General features: G+C 62.3%; 2 protein-coding genes across 3 annotated transcripts in view; one reads left to right on the forward strand and one right to left on the reverse strand.

Annotated features, from left to right (window-relative positions):
• On the reverse strand, positions 1–6622 carry LOC136019566 (collagen alpha-1(I) chain-like). Its single transcript, XM_065689885.1, has 4 exons — positions 6083–6622; positions 4815–6005; positions 909–1101; positions 1–167 (listed from the first exon to the last, which is right to left on the reverse strand). Exons 1-4 carry the CDS (start codon positions 6620–6622, stop codon positions 1–3), a joined length of 2091 nt encoding a protein of 696 aa, XP_065545957.1.
• Positions 6253–19012, forward strand: part of BCORL1 (BCL6 corepressor like 1) — a 23628-nt gene continuing 10868 nt past the window's right edge. The window contains exons 1-4 of one of the 2 annotated variants that reach the window (XM_065689529.1): positions 6253–6451; positions 13414–13551; positions 16011–16101; positions 16348–18936. In XM_065689529.1, the coding sequence (XP_065545601.1) occupies positions 13466–13551; positions 16011–16101; positions 16348–18936 (2766 nt within the window). In that variant the 5' untranslated portion in view covers positions 6253–6451; positions 13414–13465. The remainder of the gene's footprint in view (positions 6452–13413; positions 13552–16010; positions 16102–16347; positions 18937–19012) is intronic. The other variant, XM_065689530.1, reaches the window with a different exon arrangement.

Genomic DNA, 19012 nt, shown 5'->3' on the forward strand with positions numbered 1-19012 from the left:
CTAATCCCGGCCCGGCCGCACGCGCAGCAGCGGGAGCGAGGCCCGGCCTCTCCCGGCGCGCGCTGCCCCGGGGGTCCCCCCCGCGCCGCCCCGTGCGGGGTCCCCGCCGGGCAGAGCCGGTGCCCGCTTCCGCGGGAGTTCCGAACCCCCGCCGGGGGTGGCGGGAGCTGAATGACAGCAAAAGGCACGTTTGAAATCAACAACTGAAGGGGTTTAGGTGGCCGGCTCCTCGCGCTGGCGCTGGGGTTTAGGTTTTTAGCGCAGGCTATAAATAACCTGTGAAATATTTCACCTGGGCCAGTTCTGAGCATGAAATCTCTTCCCGTGCCGCGGGACGGGGGTGCGAGCTCCAGGGCCATCACCGGGCGACCCCGGGATCAGGGGTTCCTCCCTCCTTCCTGTCCGGGAGCAGGGGGTTCCGTGTCCCTGATCACTCCCATCTCCTGTAGCGCAGGGAATGGTCCTCCCCAGAACGGGCCTGGCTGAGCTCCGGGGTGGGAGAGAAGAGAGGAGAGGAGGTGACACACGCCCCCCAGAAGAAACCCACAACAGTGGAGGGAGGCTCTGCTTGACACAGCACGAGAGTGGGGCAGGGCAGGCAGGACTGCGCTGGTGTTTTAGGCGTGGGACCGCCCCATTCCCAATTTCCCGGCGCCTCCTTCCCCCTGTGCCGGGACAAGGGTGGTCTGTGCTCCGGCCCTGCTCTGCCGGACCCCCTTCACCCTCTTCCGTGGGCCCGGCCAGGGGTGCCCGGACACCCCTGACTCTCCTTGCGGTGGCACCCGGTGCCCGGGCAGCGCATCCCGGCGTCCGCCGCAGCCGCGTTTCCGTGGAGATGGCATCTCCCGAGCCCGCACCGCCGGAGCGGGAGGGTTTCCATGGAGATGCCGTATCCAGCACGGCACAACCTGAGCGAGAGATTTCCGCCGAGATGCTGTAGCGGGACCTAGCACCCGCAGAGGTGCGGTGCCCGCGGTGGCACCGGCTGCCCACCCTTAGTGATGAGTGCTTGGAGCAGCCGCCAGCCCCATTTTCACCCGCCCGGAGCGTGTCGCGCTGCAGTGCCACATTCAGGGTCTTCTGGAGGTGGTGGGTCCCTGCCTGGGGAAGGGAAGTCCCTGTACCCCCCTGATGTCTTTGTCCCTGCTGCCACACTGCAGTTCCTATAGCGATGTGTCGGGCACATCGGGGCCAGGGAGGAATGTCAGGGCCACCAGAGATAGTGGAGGAGCAGGGGGGTGCCCAGAGCGAAGCTACCCAAAGCCTAAAGACACGAAACCCCCTCCTCAGTGCAGAGGTGGAGTCACTTTGGCCTCAGTGCGGGGTTCAAAACATCAACCTTCAAGTTCCTTCAGGGAGCTGGGAACTGCTCTGGGCCCCAAACCCCGGGGAAACCAGGGAACTGAGCCCCAAACCAGCAGCCCCAGAGCTGGGGGGTGCCTGGCGGGGCTCTGGCAGAGCCACAGCCCCAAAAACCTCCGGCGAGGTGGGGCGGGAATTAAGGGTCCTAAACTGGCAGGTTTGAGGCAGAGCGGGGGGTGAGCGGAGGCTTTTCACACAGATGTCCTCACGGCAGGCAATGGCACGGGGACGGGTGCCCTGGCCAGTGCTAGGGAAGCAGCTTTCATTTGAATGCAGCCACCGCAGAGGTCACAGTCGGTTGTTCTGCACACAGAAAATCCCCGAGCGCAGAGAGCCTGCAAGCACGAAGCAGGGCTGGGACACCCTGCCTGGGACACCCTCCTTGGAACACCCTCGTGCCTGTGCTGTGCCCACAGGAGATGTGCGGTTGACTCAGCTGCCCTGCCACCCCCCCACCCTCCGCCTGCATCCTGTCCTGGGTCCCTGTGAGGGCTTCTCTGCTCTGCTCATCCCTCCCTACATCCCCATGGAGCATGTCAGCCCTCACCCTCTGGAGCTGCAGCTGGGAGCTGGGGTGATGCCTGTGGCTGGGCGTTGGTAGCTGTTCCAGCCCCTGGCTCCCAGGGATCCCAGGACCCTGTAAGCACAGTCATCCCAGTGCAGCTCCTGCATCTGCAGTCACGGGCTGCCGGAGCAGCATGTTGTGCACAAACACTGGCTCTCTTTGTCTCTGGTTACAATTAGGATCCTCAGTGCCTCCCAAAGCTGAACCTGGGGGCTTGGGGCTGGAAGATGGACAATAAAGGAGCTGGGGGCTGAAGCAGGAGCTGGGAGCAGGGGAAGGCCCAGACCTGCCCACAGCAAACTGCCCTCCAGAGCCTCCAGCCATACAGTCCTTGGAGAGGGGCTGGAGCTGAGCCAGGGCTCCCCATGAGCACCCATCCAGCCCCACGGGGCTCCTCACCTGTTTTCTGGGGCTCCCCAGGCATTCCCAGCTCTGCTCACCCACTGCATCCATCCCCTCTCCATCACTTTGCCCTGCCTGTTCCTGCTGGAGCTGCCAGCTCTTCCCTCAGCCCCCAGGCACAGCGCTGTTCCTCCCAATCTCATCCCAAACTCTCACCCAGCCCAGCGCTTCTCCCAAGGATGCAGAGGAGGATGGCATCAGAGGCAGCAGTGCATGGCCTTCTGCCTGCCCCACTCACCACAGGTGATGCCTCAGTCCTCCACGCAACTTCATGCAGCACGGAGGCTGGTCCCGAAGAGCCCTCCGGAGCACGCGTGGAGGAAGAGGCCAGCCCCAGGCTCCCTGTGAAAGGTTCAAGGTGAAGATACCAAAGCATCAAGCCACCAGTGCAGAAGAGGCATCATTTTGGACCCAGGGCTGGGTTCAAATATCAGCCTCCTAGCTCTTGATGAAGAGATTCAGTTTGTCACATGGGAGGTGGGACTCGGTCACACATCCCCCCACAGGCCCCACTGCAAGCCCCTTTGGAGCAGGGGGGAGAGCAGCTGCAGAGCTCGTCCTGCTGCTCCTCCCCATCCACCAGGTGTGAGCAGGCAGGAGAAGGTGCTGCTCCAGTGAGGGGGGCACCTTCTAGATGCACCTTCTAATGTGCAGCAGAAGGGTTTGTCATTGGAGTGGGGATGGCAGGTAGGAAGCAGGAACACAAGGTCTGCAGGTGGAGCTGATGCTCCTCATGGGGTTACTGCAAGGTGTCTGCCCACCATAAATGGAGCAGTGCACAGGATCCTGCTTCAGTGCAGAAGGAAAACCCCAGGAAACCCAGAGACTGAGTACCAGATGCTGTGGCAATGGACACCCCATCCATCCTAATGGGAAGCCCCTGGCCTTAAAACTGGCACAACTCTATCCGCCTCATGATGTTGAAGCTCTGGAGCAGGGAGGTCCAGTGCAGGACCGGCCAGGGACAAGGGGTTTGTGGGGTGAACACATCACACGAGGTGTCACACTATCACTCCTATCCTGGCGCCAGGAGCTACACATCACTCCCGCCAGAGGGGGAGGAGGCTCCGAGGTGCCCCCTGAGCTCAGACACCCGTTTGGACCTCCTGGCCTCCCAGCCCAGCTGGCGAGTGGCCCTGGGACCAGCAGAGACCAAAAACGTCCTGAGCAGGGTGTGAGGTCCCCATGCATGGCCTGGCAGTGAGCAGAGTGTGCAGTCTGCCAGGGCTGTTCCTGCCGCCAGTGCTTAGCTGGGTTGTGCAAGTCAACGTGTTCCTATTCCTGGTGAGGGGAGGAGGCAGTGATACAGATCCTACCCAAATCCAGAGGGAAGGGGGGAAACAATTAAATAAACCCCAAACCAAAATGTATTTTTGCAGTGCATATTAACATATAATTCATGTTGGCCCTCCTGCACATCAGCCCATGACTGGTGTCCAATGAACAATGCTCCCAAGGAGGGATGCTCCTCATTCTCCGTACTTTCCCTGGAACACCAGCAGGAGAGACCACAGTTTTTCAGGACCGTGTTCTAAAGCTCGGGGGTGCAAATTATCCCAGCCTGAAGATGGTGAATTGCTGGTAGGTTCTGACTCAAGCAGGAAGGAGCAGTGTTGGAAGACGTGGTGATGGGATGCAGACCCCACTCAGCTGGCACCACACATCCCTGCATGCAATTCCTGCAGGGATGGGGCGAGGAGAGCTGCAGGGTGGGGCCATTGCTCAAACTGCCTGGTTCTAATTGCAGCAGGATGCAAACAAGGCAGGTCCTTGTCAACCCAGGGCTGGTTGAGGGCTGCACCAGCTTCCACTCATCCTCCCAGGCTCCAAAACACCTCTTGGAGCATCTTCCCTGCCCGCAGCACAGCTGGAGGCAGCAGGTAGGGGAAGGGAGGGACAAACCAGGGGCAAGATAGAGTGATTCCCCTCTGCAGGAAGTGCGTCCTTGCTCCTGGCCTTCCTCTGCTCAGCCAGGGCTCTCTGCCTTGCCCTGGTGCTGTCACTCCTCGCGTGTCACCCTGCCATCCCTCATGTCACCCTGCCACACCTCACCGGACACTCTGCTGCCCCCAAACCTCACCCCAACCCGGGTGCCTGCCCTGCCCACTCAGCATCGTCCCGCCCTCAGACCCCAAACCGCAACCCCAAAGGGACAATGGGCCGTGTCTTGCCCAAGGTGACCGAGGCCTTTCTGGCAAAGGAAAGGAGCTCAATGCCTTTGCAAGGGATTTTTCCCCTTGGACAGAGGGAAGGCTGGTGCCGAGGCTGCAGAGGTTGCTGCCTTCAGTGGCAGGCGACACCAGGGTGCAGGTGCCAGCCTATGTGTGCCAACCAGGGGTACCCACCACAGAGTGTGCCCTGTGGAGTGACCCCATGTCCCAGCAGATGTCACGCATGCTGGGATGGGGCGAGACATGACCACTGGACAGGCTAAATCCGGGACTGAAGACAGGCACCGCAGCAAAAAGGCAGGTCCTGGACACACCTTGGGGTGGCACCATACTGCGAGGGGCAGCAGCAGCACGGACCCCCCGGCAGCCCCTCCGGATTCGGGTGACCCCCAGCCCAAATCCACGACCATCCTGCATCCCCAGCGCAGCCTCCGGGCCCTCGCCCACTGCCGGTGCCAGTCCCCGCCCGAGCCCTGTGAGGCACCCGGCTGAACGCTGTTCCCCGGTGGGACGGGTGTTTCCTGCGCGTCCCCGGCAGACCCTCGAGGGCAGGACTGGGTCACTGCCCGCCGATTCTGTGCAGAAACGGGGAAATGGAGGATCCCCCCACCCTCCGCGGGGTGGGCGGCAGCGAGAGGCGGCGGAGGCAGCCGGTGCGCGGGGACCGGGGAGGGAGCTGCCAGGCCGGAGGCGTCGGATGGGGCGGGCGGGCTGCGGAACGGGGGCCGGCCCGGGGGTAGGCAGGGGCGAGAGGCCGGCCCGGGGGAGGCCGGTCTGCCCGGGGCAGGGGAGGGGGCGGCGGGGCGGTGCCTGCGCCGGGGCCGGGCAGCGTGGCAGGGCCGGGGCGGACGGTGCCCGCACAGCGCGGCCGCGCCAGGGCGCTGCGGGGCCGCCCGTCCCGAGGCCCGTACGAGGCTGTCAGCCGCCGGGTCGCTGCGGGGCGGGCCCGGTAAGGCGACCGGAACGGAGCAGGCCAGGGCGCGGCCGGGCACCGCGGGGGCCGACCCGTGCCGGGCATCGCAGGGGCTCTGTGTGTGTGTGTGTGCGGCGGTCGCCGGGCCTGCGGGCCCCGGTGCCGCCGGCGGGGGCCGGTGAAAAACTTCGATCCACCGCGCCGCGCAGCGCAGCCCCGTGCCCCGCATGGTGAGGCGGAGGCGACTCACCCCCCGCCCGGGGCCGCTCCTGCCCCGCAGCGCTGCCCGCCCGGCGAAGCACCGGGCCGGGGGCGGGGGGAACACCCAGCGCCATCGCCGGCCCCGCGCCCACCTCGGCCGGGCAGGCGGCTCCTCGCCCGCTCCACCGGCCCCGCTCGGGGGGGCTGCGCCCGGGGACATCCCCCGCTGCCGCACCCGGCGGCGGGGACCGGGGGCTGCGGGAGCCGCGCTCTCCGCCGGCGCTGCCCGTCCAGCTCTGCTCGGGCGTGGAGCGAGCGCCCGCCCCGCCGCCTCCTCCTTCTCCATCCTCCTCCCCCCGGTGCGGAGCGAGCGCCGCTCCCGGTGCGGGCGCTGGTGCCCCAGCGCGGGGTCGGGTGTGCGTGCGTGTGCGCGAGGCTCCCCCCGCACCGCGCCGTACCTCCCCGTACCGCCCCGTGCCGCCCGGTGGTACCGGCCCCTCCCGGTCGGTTCCCCCCCCCCCCCTTGCCCGTTCCCCCTCCGGACTCGGCCGGCTCCGCGCAGCCCCCCCGCGCGGGCAGGGCTGGCGCGCGGCACGCCGGGAGCCGCAGTCCCCGGGGCGCGGGGCGGGCGGGCGGCAGCGGCCACCGGACTACAGCTCCCGGCAGCCGCCGCGGCCGCAGCTCGCTCTCGCCCTCACACTCCGGCTGCCGCTGCCAGTGTCTCCGCCGCCGCCGAACCGCCGCTCGCAGCGCCCAGTGTCCGACCCACCGCCTCCGGGCAGGGGCCCGCCTCGGCCCGCCGCCGCCCCCCCGCAGCCCGCCCGGCTCGGGAAGCAGGTGCGTGCCCGACACCCCCCCCGCGCCGCGCCGCCCCGCACCGGACGCCCCGGGCCCCTCTGCCCGAGCACCCCGGGCCCCCGCACCCACCGCCGAGGGGGTGAGGGGGGGGTGGACGGGAGCGGGCGGCCCGAACCATCCTCTCCCCGCCCGGTTGGACGGGGTCTCCATGGAAACGGTCCCGGGACACCCCCGGGGGGGGCGGGGGGGGGGTGGGGGGTGGAGTTGACGATGGTGGCGGTGGGGACAACGTCCTGCGGCGGGACAGCGGCGGGGACGGCGGGTGCTGACAGCGCCGGGCCGGGGGCAGCGGGCGTTGTACTCCGCTCTCTGCCCCGCGACGGCGCGGCGCGCTGCTGCCCTGCTTCGCGCGGCGGCACCGGCACTGGCGACACCTGCCGCTCCCGGGGCGGCGCGGGGGTCCCGGGGCGGCAGGGCGGGGCGGCCGCCGGGGCGCAGCGCTCCCGGGGCGGCGGTCGACAGCGGCGGGACGGCGGCGCCGGGCGCTCGCGGAGTTTAGCGGCGTGGCCCGAGCCCGTCGCCGGCGGCCGCCCTGCCCGGGGCCGCGCCGCCCCGGCAGCAGCGCCGGGAGCCGGCCGGGCGGGCGCCGGGCAATGGCGGAAGAGCCCTCCCTGGGGGCAGCGCGGCCGCCGCCACCTCCATGTTCGGGGCTGCCCCGGTGCGGCAGCGCGGGGAGGTGGGGCCCGGCCGCGGGTACCGGGGCCGCGGGGCGAGACGCGGCCTCGCGCTCACGTGTGGAGCGGCCCCGGGGGCTGCCGTTGAGCCGGAGCGGACACCGGGGGCTGCGGGGGCCGTCACGGGGCAGTGCCGCGGGGCCTGGCCCCCGGCGCGGCCGTGGGGTCCGGCGTGTCGCGGGGCGGGGCGGGGGGGGGCCTCCGTTAGCGGCGCGGGCTGTGCCGCGGCCTCGCGGGGCTCGGGAGGGACCGCGGCCTCGCGCAGGGCTTGGGCCGGCCCGGCGCCGCCGCCCCCCGAGCCCGCGGCGGCCGTACGGGCCCCCGTAGTGCCCGTGGTGATGGCCGGGCAGCGGCGGGACCGGGCAGGAGGAGGCGCTTCCTGCCGCCCGTACCGGAGAGGAAACCAAAACTCCTTCGACGGAGTGTCGGTGCTCAGCAGGGTCGGTGCAGCTTCTCGGCGAGCAGCGTCGCTCCCTTCCCCCTGCGCGGGTTCTGCCAGCTCAGAACAGCTCCCTGAGAAGCTCTTCCAGGCTGACATAGCGATGGAGAAAGTCTCTCCTCCCGGCAGAGCATCTGCTCCCCAGCATCCTCATCGTCACCAGCCGAGTCAGGGGGGATCACTGCGAGGAAGGGCTGGTGCACCCTGCACCCTTTGCTGCTTGTCATGTCTTTTTTGACCATGTCCGCACCAGCCTTCCCTTCCCCGTTGCATTCCTCATTGCCATCACCAGCCTTTGGGTCCCACCGGTTGGGTGCCTGCTGCTGGCCGGTGCTGGTGTCTGCCAAGGCACCACTTCATCGCCATCGCCTGGGTCTGGAGCTGTGCCCTGGGGTGGGCTCTGAAGACTGGCTCTGGCACGGTTCGGCCTCCAGAACGGAGCTGCCTCTGGCAGTGCTGCGCTCTGGCATGCTGGCCCAGCACCGGGGACAGGCGGCTGCTCTCCCGTCGCGGTATTTCTGGTGACACGTGCCGTGTCAGACACATTTTTTACACTGTCCTCCCTCAGTGGCTCTTTTTTCCAGTCCTTAAATGCACAGCAGTGGCCTTCTGTGAGGACAGCCCCGGTGCTGTGAGTGAGGGAGTGCTCCTGGCCAGCAGCAGGGATGAGTGACCAAAGGACTAGCAAATGAGTGGCAAACTTTTCTTTGTTTCGTTTCAAATGGGGATGGATTTTCTCTTTTTTATTTCCAATTTGTCACGCCGAGTACCTATAATTACTTGCAGTGTTGCTGTGTCTTTAAATGAGCTTAAGCAAATGCGTGGAGGCAAAGACTGGCTCAGCTTGGCAGTGGTCGGGGCTGCTGGGGGGACCCACCTGAGCTGGGGTGACCCAAATTGAGATGGGGTGGTCGTGGGAGACTCGGTTGGACCCAGCACCTCCCTGCTGACACAGGCCATGGTGGTGGCCTGGCCAGGCCCTGCAGGGATTTGTGCCACCCTGGTTGTTCCTGGTCGGTACCGGTGCTGCCGTTGACCCCTGCATGAGCGGTAACGTGATGCAAGATAGGTAAAACTGTTCCCTTTTTATTTCAGTTTTCTTGCTCTGATTTTTCCCTGGCGGTGCATTGTGCCCACTGTGAGTCCTGTGAGGGGACAGTCACCATGTTTTAGTATATTTTTTTATTTAATTCAAATATTTTTGCCAGCACTTTGCTCTGAAGGGTTTCCCAAAGTGATGCTCAGAGCTGAAAAGGTGTCTGGGGCGACTCTGGGGGCTGGCGCTTGCTCTGGACCTCTGGACCTTAAACGGGCACCCGACAATCACACATAAAACCAACTATAATTTCTTGCCTGTGTTACTAATGGCAACGAAGGCTGCCAAAGAGAGCGGAGCGCTGTGGGTGACGGCCCGTCCCTGGCGGTGCAGCCGGTTCCTCCTGCAGCCCTGCGCTGCTGCACTGAACGATGCGCTCTGAGCTCCAAGTCCCGCTTGGAGTTCCCAGCAGTGAAACCCCGTTTGATATTCCATTGCTATCTGGGGGAAAATCAAACGCAAGCCAACAGCCTTCGAGGCTTCAGTGCTGTCTGGGCACGAATGTGGCAAAGGTGTCTGCCGCGGGTGTGTTTTCAGGGTCAAAATGCATCCGTTCCTCCCCAGCCTTCACTTGCACAGTGGGAGGGGACCCTCTGCAGCCTCCCCATCTGCTGCTGCGTAGGGTCCGTTGGGCTTTCTCCTTCTCCAAGCCCTAAGGTGGAAATCCTCCTCCTCCCTCTGTGCTGCTGTCACGCTTAACCGCCAGTGTCCATAAAGGCCTTGGAGCTCTGTTGAGCTGCACTGAGTTCCTACCAGTGCTCTTGGGGTGATATTCCTGCCTGGAGCCCAGGCGTGCGCAAGGCTTGTGCTGGGGGGTTATAGGAGACTGGCTGCTGGCATTTCAGCACCTGGTGTCTTGTGCCTGCCCAGGCAGGGTGCAGCTGAAATAGTGGCAACCACTCGGTGCGTTACTCATGTGCCAGTGCTGGGATGGGGAGAGGAAGGTAAGTAGCTTGAAATCTATGTCATTTTAGTACAGAGCAGGGAAATACATGAAAAGCTTCTTGGGGGTGGGGGTGTGTGTCAAGGCAGTGTGGTCCTAAACACAAGAAGAAGAGGGAAAAGGCCCCTTTCTGTACCATGGGTTCACCCCAGCTGCCCTGGAGGTGGACGGCTGCAGGAGATCATGGCTCTGTTTGACCTGATCAGAACAGTATGAGTGAGGGTTAGACCAGGTGGCAACAGAGATGTGACATCTGTGATGCAAACATGACAGCACCAAACCCTCTGGTGAAGACCAACTCTTTGCTGCCTATGGATGGAAGTTTGGAGGCAGCCCAGAGAAGCTGCTGGTGCAAGCACTTGAGAAGCTGAGTGTCGAGTTTGCTCAGGGAGCTGATCTGGCTGAGGGACTGCTGTTATTTGTGGGGGGGAGTAGTTTGCAAAATCCACTTTGCAGTTCCTGCTGCGTTAATGCTGGGGTGGGAGATGGAGAGCAAGGGGCAGCATGGCAATGGAAAACTTGCTTTGGAAGCCTCGCTTTGGGCAGCTCCAGTTCTGATCACTGAGAAGGGGTCAGCACAGAGATTGTGTGGGCTTGGTTCTCTTCAGCAGTGTGGGAGTGGGTGAGTGAAGGCAGCAGCAGCCTGCCCTGCCACTCTCAGCCTGGGCTGAAGCGATGGTTGTTCTTGATGCTGTTGGGATTTTGGTGAAAGGGGGATTTGTGTGGTGATAACTATTAGAAAATACCCATGCCTGAAGAGCTTTGTCTCAGGAAACTCACTTCTATTGGCTGCACAACGGTATTTCAGAAGGAATAGTAATTGCTTGACTCAATTCCACATGTAGCTAAGTCATGGCTAACCTGAGTACAAGCATGCTTTTACTACAAGGACAACATCTGCTTTTTCTGGAGCCTGGAAGAGGCCGGTTTGCAAAGGAGCAGCCTCTCCTTTTGCAAAATGATGAGAGGTTTTGATGAACATGGGATGTTCATTGAACAAATGAACAAATCCCCCTTGGTTTTAATTCCGGGGGGGGATTTGTTTCACTGAACACCCCTCTGAGGGCTTGCTGTTGGAGGTGGACGCATTCAGCACCTTTCTGTCTGCAGTTCTTGGAGCACCTTTTGTTTTGGGGGGTGAAGGTGCTTTACTATCCCACCATGAGCCCAAAATGCAGCGCTCATCTTCTGACTTCATTCTAAATCAGTTTTCTTCAGAGTTACTTAGAATTGGCTAGGCACCTATTTAGCTAAATCAAAATAAGACTGTGGTTTCATGTACACTTCCTTTGCCAGATGTGATGGGTTAAGCAGGTTCTGTGCCAGGCTGTGCCCTCTCTCCCTCTTGGTGAACCTGATCTAGGAGCTAGTAGGGGTTAGAGCCAGGCCAGGGGGAGCCCACAAAGGTTTTAAACCGAGATCAACACCCTGGTCAAGTTTACCAGGACACTGCACAGTTTCAGTGACATGATTGAAGGGGTGAAGGGAGAGAAGGGCTTCAACAGCTCCTTCTGCTCAAAGACAGGCATGTGAAGCCAAGCTCTAGCTGTGTTCTCCAAGGGGTTCCTACTCGTTTCATTACATCTGTTTAAAGTCGCTTCAAGCAGCACAAGTGTAGACAGGAGATGTGCTCTGTTTCCTCATGTCGACTTGACAGAAAGCGTGTTCTGACCCGGGGAGGCTGCAGTTGTTCTTTCTGGTTCGGCGTTGCATTGGGAGGCAGCTGCTCATCCCATGTTTCTCAATAAACCTTCTGGCCTACCTCCTTAAGGATGCTGTTCTTTCAGTCTTTGTTCAGGTTTGTGCTCGAGACCACATCTGTGGTTTTGCCCCCGTTTTATTCCTTCTTGTAGTTGAAATCTTGATTCTTTTTCTCTTCTGTTCTTCGTTCCCTGTGAAGTGCCTGTCTTTGGCACATGTCCCATATCGTCCGTAGCGGACAGAGGCCAAGAATTCATGAAACGGTGTCTATCTCTGTTGCTGTGTCCTCCCGGCTCCCTTCTCATGGCCATCATGCCTTCTCTGTTGACCAACTTTTACTCAAGTACTCTAAACATGCTGCTTCTCCCAGCTTCTCGTACCACCCTCTTATCACTTTTCCCTCACCAGACCTATTCTCGGGTCACGCCTGGTCTGTTCAAGGCTTCAGCTCGTCTCCAACTCCCGTTCCACATGGCGCAGCCGTATGTGTCCCCTTCCCCGTTGCACAGAAGGTCCGTTTTGGTTTCCCCCCAAACATCTGTCCTATCACTGTGCTCGGGGGCAGGACCTTTCTCCTCCCTTTCTTTCAGTTTAGCCTAAGATGGTGAAATCCCCGCAGATTGTTTGTTCCCCTATTTCCTTTATGTTGCATTTCTCTCCAAGCATCGCAAGACTCCTCCCCTTCCTGCTCCAAGCCACCTCGCATTCTCTTTGGGTATGACCCTGCTCTCTGTCTCACCGTCTGCCCGGCTCTCCCTTCACTGCAGAGCATTGCTTCCAAACCCGTGTCCTTTAGCAGGTTTCCCCCGCTTCTCCTCACCTCTGGTTGCCGTGCTCTGTTTGCTAACTTGTGCCCTCATAAGTGCAGATGGCTCTGTCACTGCTTTTTTGCGAACAGGCTGCCTCACCCCGGTTTTTCCTACGTGCCCGGCACTTCTTTCTGCCTGAGGATCCTCACAGGCACGTTTGGGCTGAGGTGAGGGCACCCGGCAGTGGCTGCATGCAGTTCCACGGCTGGACCCCTTGAGCTGCTGGCCGGTGGTTCCCTGCGTGGCTCGTTTCAGCATAAACGGAGGGTGCAAGCTGCTTCTTGTCCCGTTCAGAGCTCATGTTGCCAGGAGTTTGTCAGGGAACAGACAGCCGATGGAGATTTGGGATCACGTGTCACTTTCAGCTTCTTCCCATTCTCGCCTGCTGCACTGAGCAGTGCCGTGGCTCTGTGCCTGCTTTACCTTCAGGTGCTCCGTGCTTCCCTGAACCGAGAGCCTCTTTGGCAGCATCTCTCTGCCGTCTGCAGTCAGCGCCGCTCGGTTCAACTGGGTCCACTTGTTAGCGCAGAGGATCCTCTCTTCCTCCGCTGCCTTTTCCCTGACAGGAGTGGAGCAGCAAAGCTGCCTTACTGCTGGGAACACCCAGCGCGGCAGGATTGGCTGCAGCGCTCCCTCAAAAGCTCCACCCAGCCGACGGTGCGTCTTGGATGCTTGCAAATCCCTGGGTTTCCTCATGTTTTCCATCCGTAACTCTGCTGAATACCAGCACCTTCCTGGCCGAGGGAGGGGGTAATCCCCTGTCCGCACTGTCTGAGGGCACTGCTGGCAAACCTCTGCTCCCCTCCAGGGTCCCCTTATGTGAGTTGCCTCCTTATGTGAGGTTTTTCCTCCTTGAACCTGCCATGTGCTGACTTGTGAAAGTCGTATGGGGCCTTGGGGGCTGGCAGCGTTTTAACAGACCCTCTTCTTGGGTAAAAGTCTGACTTGTGGCTTGTTCCCCAGTGCTGGGTGTTCCTCTGGAGGGAGAAGAATGGCGGAGGAGTCTTGGTGAGGGATGCGCGTGTGTGTGAAGACATCGGTGTGAAACTCTCAGGGTAGCCAGAGGCTTTTTGGCAGTAATGCTGTTTAGCACAAGTGGGCTGCGGATGCTGCCCAGGGCACTGCTGTTTGCTTCTAGCCCTCTTCCTAGACAGAAGCGTAGCATCTCGGGCACTGCAGCTGTCTGCCCGGCAGTGGAGCTGGGGATGCTTCTCTCTGAAGTGCGGTTGAACAGGAGCATCCCTGGGAGAGTTACCAACCCTCTGGTTTTCTTTTGCAGGCAGAGTGGCTTCTCGAGCCCCAGCAGCCCTGGTCAGTGACGAGCAGCTGTCATGATCTCTACAGCACCTCTCTATAGTGGGGTGCACAACTGGACCAGCACAGAGCGGATTCGCATGTGTGGCCTCAACGAGGAGAGGTGAGGTGCGTCGGCAGCGTAGTGGGGAAGGAGGAAGGGAGCTGGTGCTGGCTCAGCATGTGCTTCTTGGGGTGTAACACAGACTGAGGTGTGCAAGAGCACAGGGAGGGGATGGGTCCATGATCAGATGGTATGTGATGGTCCCCAAACCCCATTGTGCTCCACTGAGGAAGGCCCACAAGCAGAGTGTGTAGCTGTATTGCCCCTGCTGTGTGGCTTGAGGATGAGCCTGCACGTGCTATTGGCTTCACCACATCTGTGCTCTGAACTGCCGGGGCAGGGGGGGAAAAGCTTGACCCACTGCAAACCAAGCCACTCAGAAGAGGTTTTGGTGACCCAGGAAGGTTAGTGCAGACCAAATGATCAGATGAGAGAGTTGTGACATGCCACTAAATATGAGACTGGGGAGGATTAGTGACTGGGAAGCAGAATCGACCAAGGCGGGTTCCTGGCCTGCCCTGTGGCTTTGCATCCCCTGATAACTCTGGGGTTGTCAGTTCTCAAAACTGATCAGTCTGGGGCTTCCTTGGGGCTATTTCATGTGTTCAGTGCGTTTGCCAGAGCCAGGAAAGCTTTACAGGCTCAGAGGCAGTGTGTGCCTGCCACTGCTGGCTGCAGGCGTTGTGGGCTCTGCGGATGAGCGCTGCGAGGGCCGGCCAGTGGAGCCATGGGACAGGCGAGCTCAGCCCCGCTGGAGGCAGGGACATGGCAGAGATCATCTGCAGCGCTCAGCAGCGCCTGGCCCACCGTGTGTCCCTCAGATAAGAGCTGGCAATGGTGCTGCCCTCCTCCGCCTCTCCTGAGCCGCTCGCAGCTACTGCTAGTTTGCAATAAACATGAAAGTTTGGGGCGTCTGCGCAAGAAGAGAGGGCAGCCGGGCTGGCTGCAGCCGGGCGCTCTCCCTCGGCTGGCACCGGGTGGCTGTGGAGGATCCCCTGCGGGGACCGGGCCAGACGCTGACAGGGCCTGGGGCCAGGTCCGGCAGGGCAGGTCCGGCCCCGGCGGCCTTGGAGGTAGCGGAGGGCGGGAGGAGGTGGGGCAGTGCCCGGCGCTGTGCCTGGGGCCGTGCCGTGCCCGTTCCGGTCCGTGCCGGGGCTGTGCCTGGGGCCGTTCCCGTGCCGTGCCCGTTCCGGTCCGTGCCGGGGCCGTGCCCGGGGCCGTTCCCGTGCCGTGCCCGTGCCGTGCCCGTTCCGGCCCGTGCCGGGCCGTGCCCCGCTGTCCAGCTCCTGCCGTTCGCCGCTAGAGCCGCGGCAGCCAGCTGCGCTTGGGCGCCCCCTGGCGTCCCGCCGCCGCGCTGCCCGCCTCCGTGGGCTCGGCCCCGGCCCCGCTCGGCCCGCGCCGCTGCTCCGGCCCCGGGCTCCGGCCCCGGGCGGGCTGCGGGACCCCGCTCCCCGCGCCCCCTCTTCCCCCCAGGCCCCTCTCGCTCCGGCGGGGTCGCCCCTGTCCCGGCTTAGGGCTGGGCCCTGGGGTCTGCCGCGGCCAAGAGCGCGGCTCCCCGCGCGCCGCCGGCTGCGCTGAGGCGGCCGGGCCCGGGCATGTCCATCCCCGCGGCGGCCGGACCTGGCCGGGCTGACGGCAGCCCCCCGGCTGGGGCCGCCTGACCGCGGCCGGCCTCGAGGGCTCGGCGGGAGCGGGGCTGCGAGGCCCGGTGCCGGGGTGCGGCAGCCCGGGGCCGCCCCTGTGCGTGGTACTTCGCTGTGAGAGCCGGGCAGGGCTGGGAATAGGTCGTGTCCTCGGCAGGAGCTGAACTCGAGCTGTTCTACCCCGGCCTCAGCAGCTTGCCCGGATGACCCTTAAAGCACAGCGAACCGCCGTTGGGTAAATAGTGCTGGGGCAGGCACGGAGCGCCCCATCCCCTGTCCACACGGATCCTGAGCTGTGTGCTCAGTGCGCCCTGCTTCAGTGGGGTTCACATCCCTGAACCCGAATCCAGTCTTTCCACTCGGGAACAGCTTTCCAAAGAGAAAGGGTCAAACGCGCAGGGCATGGAGCTGGGGGCGGGGATGAGGAGCTGCCTGTGGAAGAAGAGACAAGCAGGATGGGGCTCAGGAGCATGGGACTGGAAACGTGGTGGAGCAGAAGGGGAGGCGGAGGGTGGGGAGTAGGCTCAGGCTGTGAGGCAGCGTATTGAGGAGGGCCGGAGGGGAAAAATGCTGTGGCTGAGGAAGATGTGCAGAGCTGCTGGGCCATGGAGAAAGGCTTGTCCAGGCTGCAGGAGCCACAGGATGAGCCGTTATCTGTGAGGAGGTGTGCTCCAGCCGGCAGAGCTCCGGGAGCAGGAGGACACAGCAGTACTCCTCACCCCCTTGGTCTGCAGTGGCTGGTACCCGCTGTGTCTTGTGTGGTGAGGAGGAGCTACTTGGAAAAGCCACGCTCCCTTAGGCTGCCAGCTCTGCTGCTGTCCCGTGCTGGGGTGCTGGGAGGGTATTTTGTAATCCTCTGTCTTGTTCCTTGGCCAGGAGAGCCCCCCTTTCTGATGAGGAGTCTAAAACAAGCAGCTCCCAGCACTTGAGATCTCAGGAGTTTTGTGTCAGCAGCAGCCTTTCCGAGGTGAGCTCCTTGTGTGCATGTGTGGGGCTGAGAAGGCCTTTCCCTGATGGAACAGGCCAAGAAAGAGCATCTACCCTAACGGGTCCCATGGCCTCCCCCTCAAGAGGGGTGCAGCAAGGGGAAGCAAACAAACCTGTTTGCCACTTCTGCCTTCGTGTCTGGGTGGGGGTTAGGGAGAAGGTCCTGCCTGCTTCACTAGGATTCACTTGCACAGCCCTACAGACACCTTCTCCCTTCTCGTTGCAGGTGGAGCTCACGGCAGTCAGTGGTGGTGGCAGCAGTGCCCAGGGCCTGGACGCTGATGGCAAGGTGGAGGAAAAGCTTGGGCCCAAACTGGAAGAGCAGCCACCTGATCCCAACCCAAACCCAGAGGGAGTGGAAAAGACTCTAAAAGATGATGCCCTGGGCCCTCTGGCAAGCCAGGGGAATGGCAGAGGGCAGGAGCCTGCAATCCCCAGGGCTGCAGAGCAGGAGAGTAGTGGTGCTGATGCTGCCTGGACACCTGCCGATCCTCACAGCGACAAGCAGGCTGATGCTGCTCCAGCCTGCTCCGTGGCACCAGAGAGTGAGCCTTCTGGGAAGGAGAAAACCACCCCAAGCAATGGAGCACAAGAGCCAGGTGTGCTGGCAGAAGGGACATTTCCTGTGGTTGTCTCCAGCTGCAACACCTCTGCCTCCACTCCTACAACTTTTACTTTGAACAGAGTGTGCTTTCCCACATCTCAGGCCCCTGCTATGCAAAAGCTGCCCCTGTCCTTTCAGGCTGGGGCAGTTCTGAGCCCAAGCCAGTCACTGGTGTACATCCCACCTCCTAGCTGTGGGCAGCCGCTTAGCGTGGCCACGCTTCCAGCCACCTTGGGGGTCTCCTCCACACTCACCCTCCCTGTCCTGCCTTCCTACATACACGATCGCTGCCTGCCGGGCATTATCGCTTCCCCAGAGCTGCGCTCCTACCCCTACACGTTCTCCGTCACCAGACCCTTGGCTTCAGATGCAAAAGTGGTATCTGTGGAGGTGAATCAGCTGAGCTGCCCATTGCCCTCAGGCGGAAGTGGTGCCCAGGCTGCTTCTGAGGGCGCTCCCCCGTTCACCACTGGCCCTTCGCCCTCTTCCAGCCAGCCCCCACCAGCAGCCCCGTGCACGAGCGCTGCTCCGTCTTCCGGCACTGGTGCACACACCAGGGCCCCAGCAGCTCCCGAGCCGCCTGCACCGGGGGCTGCCACATCACTCTCTCCTCTGAAGTCCCCTCCGCAGCTGGAGCGTGAGATGGTCTCGTCTCCGGAGTGCAGTGAGATGCCTCTTGATCTCTCCTCCAAGTCCAATCGTCAGAAGCTGCCTCCACCCAGCCAACGCAAAACACCTCCTATGCCCATCCTCACACCTGTGCACACCAGCGGCAAAGCCCTTCTCACCACGGTCCTGTCCAAGTCCCAGCGTGCGGCCCAGAGCACGGGCAGCAGCGTCACCTCGTGTCTCGGCACCACCCCTCCCTTAGTCATCTTCCCCGAGTTCTTGCGCAACGGTGAGCAGGGCTCCTGGGTGAAGAACACTGCACTCATCAGCGCCATTCCAGGCACCTATGTTGGCGTTGCCAGCCCGGTGCCTGCCTCACTGCTGCTCAGCAAGGACCCCGCTGTGAGCTTCAGCAGGGACCCACGCCATCTCCCCAAGCAGGAGCCTATTTCCGTCATCGATCAGGGAGAGCCTCGCAGTGCTGGGATTCCCTGTGGAAAGAAAGCCAATCAGACCAGCACAGAAGGACAGCAGGATCCTGCCAGGAGAGTTCTTCATGGTAGAGTTACGCCAGGAGCTCCTTTGTGTCAGTCCAAGGACATCTCCAATTGGAATCCTGGCCAGGGAAGTGTGTACCCACGATGCCCCATGAATGGAAAACCTTCCAATCCTCAGCTTCTGCCCCTTGGCTTGTCTCCTTATCATCAAACCCCTCTGCTTTCCATTGGCATCTCCACAGCCGGGCAGCTGCCCCCAGGCCAGAATAGCTCTTGCAAGCCAGCAGGTGCAGGTGAGCTCCCAGCATTCCCGAGCGTGCAGCCCACAGAGTCCAGTGCAGCCTCCCAGAGCCTGCCAGAGGGACTGCCCAGGCTCCCACCTCAGGAACGGGAAGCTGCAGCCAAAAGCAAGAGCTGCCGGTCCTTGCCCAAGCTCTACGAGCAGCCAGTTAACCCAGCCTTGTTGGATGCAGGTCCATCTCCTCAGACCAGTGCTTTGGATGTGAAAGGGGAGAAGGGGAAGCTGGACAACCCTCAGAAGAGTCAGGAGAGTGATCCACCAAAGCCTGACTCCAGTAAGGAGGGCAATGTACAGAACGTAGAGACTGAGGCTCCTCCCCAGGGGAGCTGTAGCCTCAAGCAGGTGGATGGAAAACCTAAAGCCCAAGTGTTAGCAGCATATTTATCGCATGAGGTGCCGACAGCGGAGCAGCAGAGCCTGCGAGTGAGCTCAGAGGTGCCTTCTGTGCCCACAGAAAGTCAGTGCAAGGAGCTGGGCTGCAAAGGTTCCCAGGAGCCCCCCGCTGCAGAGCCCCCCCAGTGTGTGCGTCAGATGGATCTGTGCAAGATTAAGAAGGAGCGAGGGGAGTGTGACCTGTCATTCACTCCGGTGACTTGCCTGCGAGCTGGGACTGCTCCCCAGGCCTTTGCCGAGGTCAAACTCAAAGAAGCAGGCCAAATCAAGCAAGAGGGCAGCGTGCGCTGCAAGTCCAAGCGGCAGCATGATGGGGACACCAGGCAGGCCCACAAGAGGCTAAAGTGCCAAGGCCAGGAGAGCGAGGAGGCCCCTGGGAAGCTGGGGAGCTGGAGCGTGCATGGCCGGAAGGTGCGTGGATGGGCCGGGGCTGTTGGGTTATGGCAGAGGTTGGCAGGTGGGGCTGGGGACAAGGAGGGAGCTCTCG

The sequence above is a fragment of the Lathamus discolor genome, chromosome 9, assembly GCF_037157495.1.
Source record: "Lathamus discolor isolate bLatDis1 chromosome 9, bLatDis1.hap1, whole genome shotgun sequence".
NCBI classification, from domain to species: domain Eukaryota; kingdom Metazoa; phylum Chordata; class Aves; order Psittaciformes; family Psittacidae; genus Lathamus; species Lathamus discolor.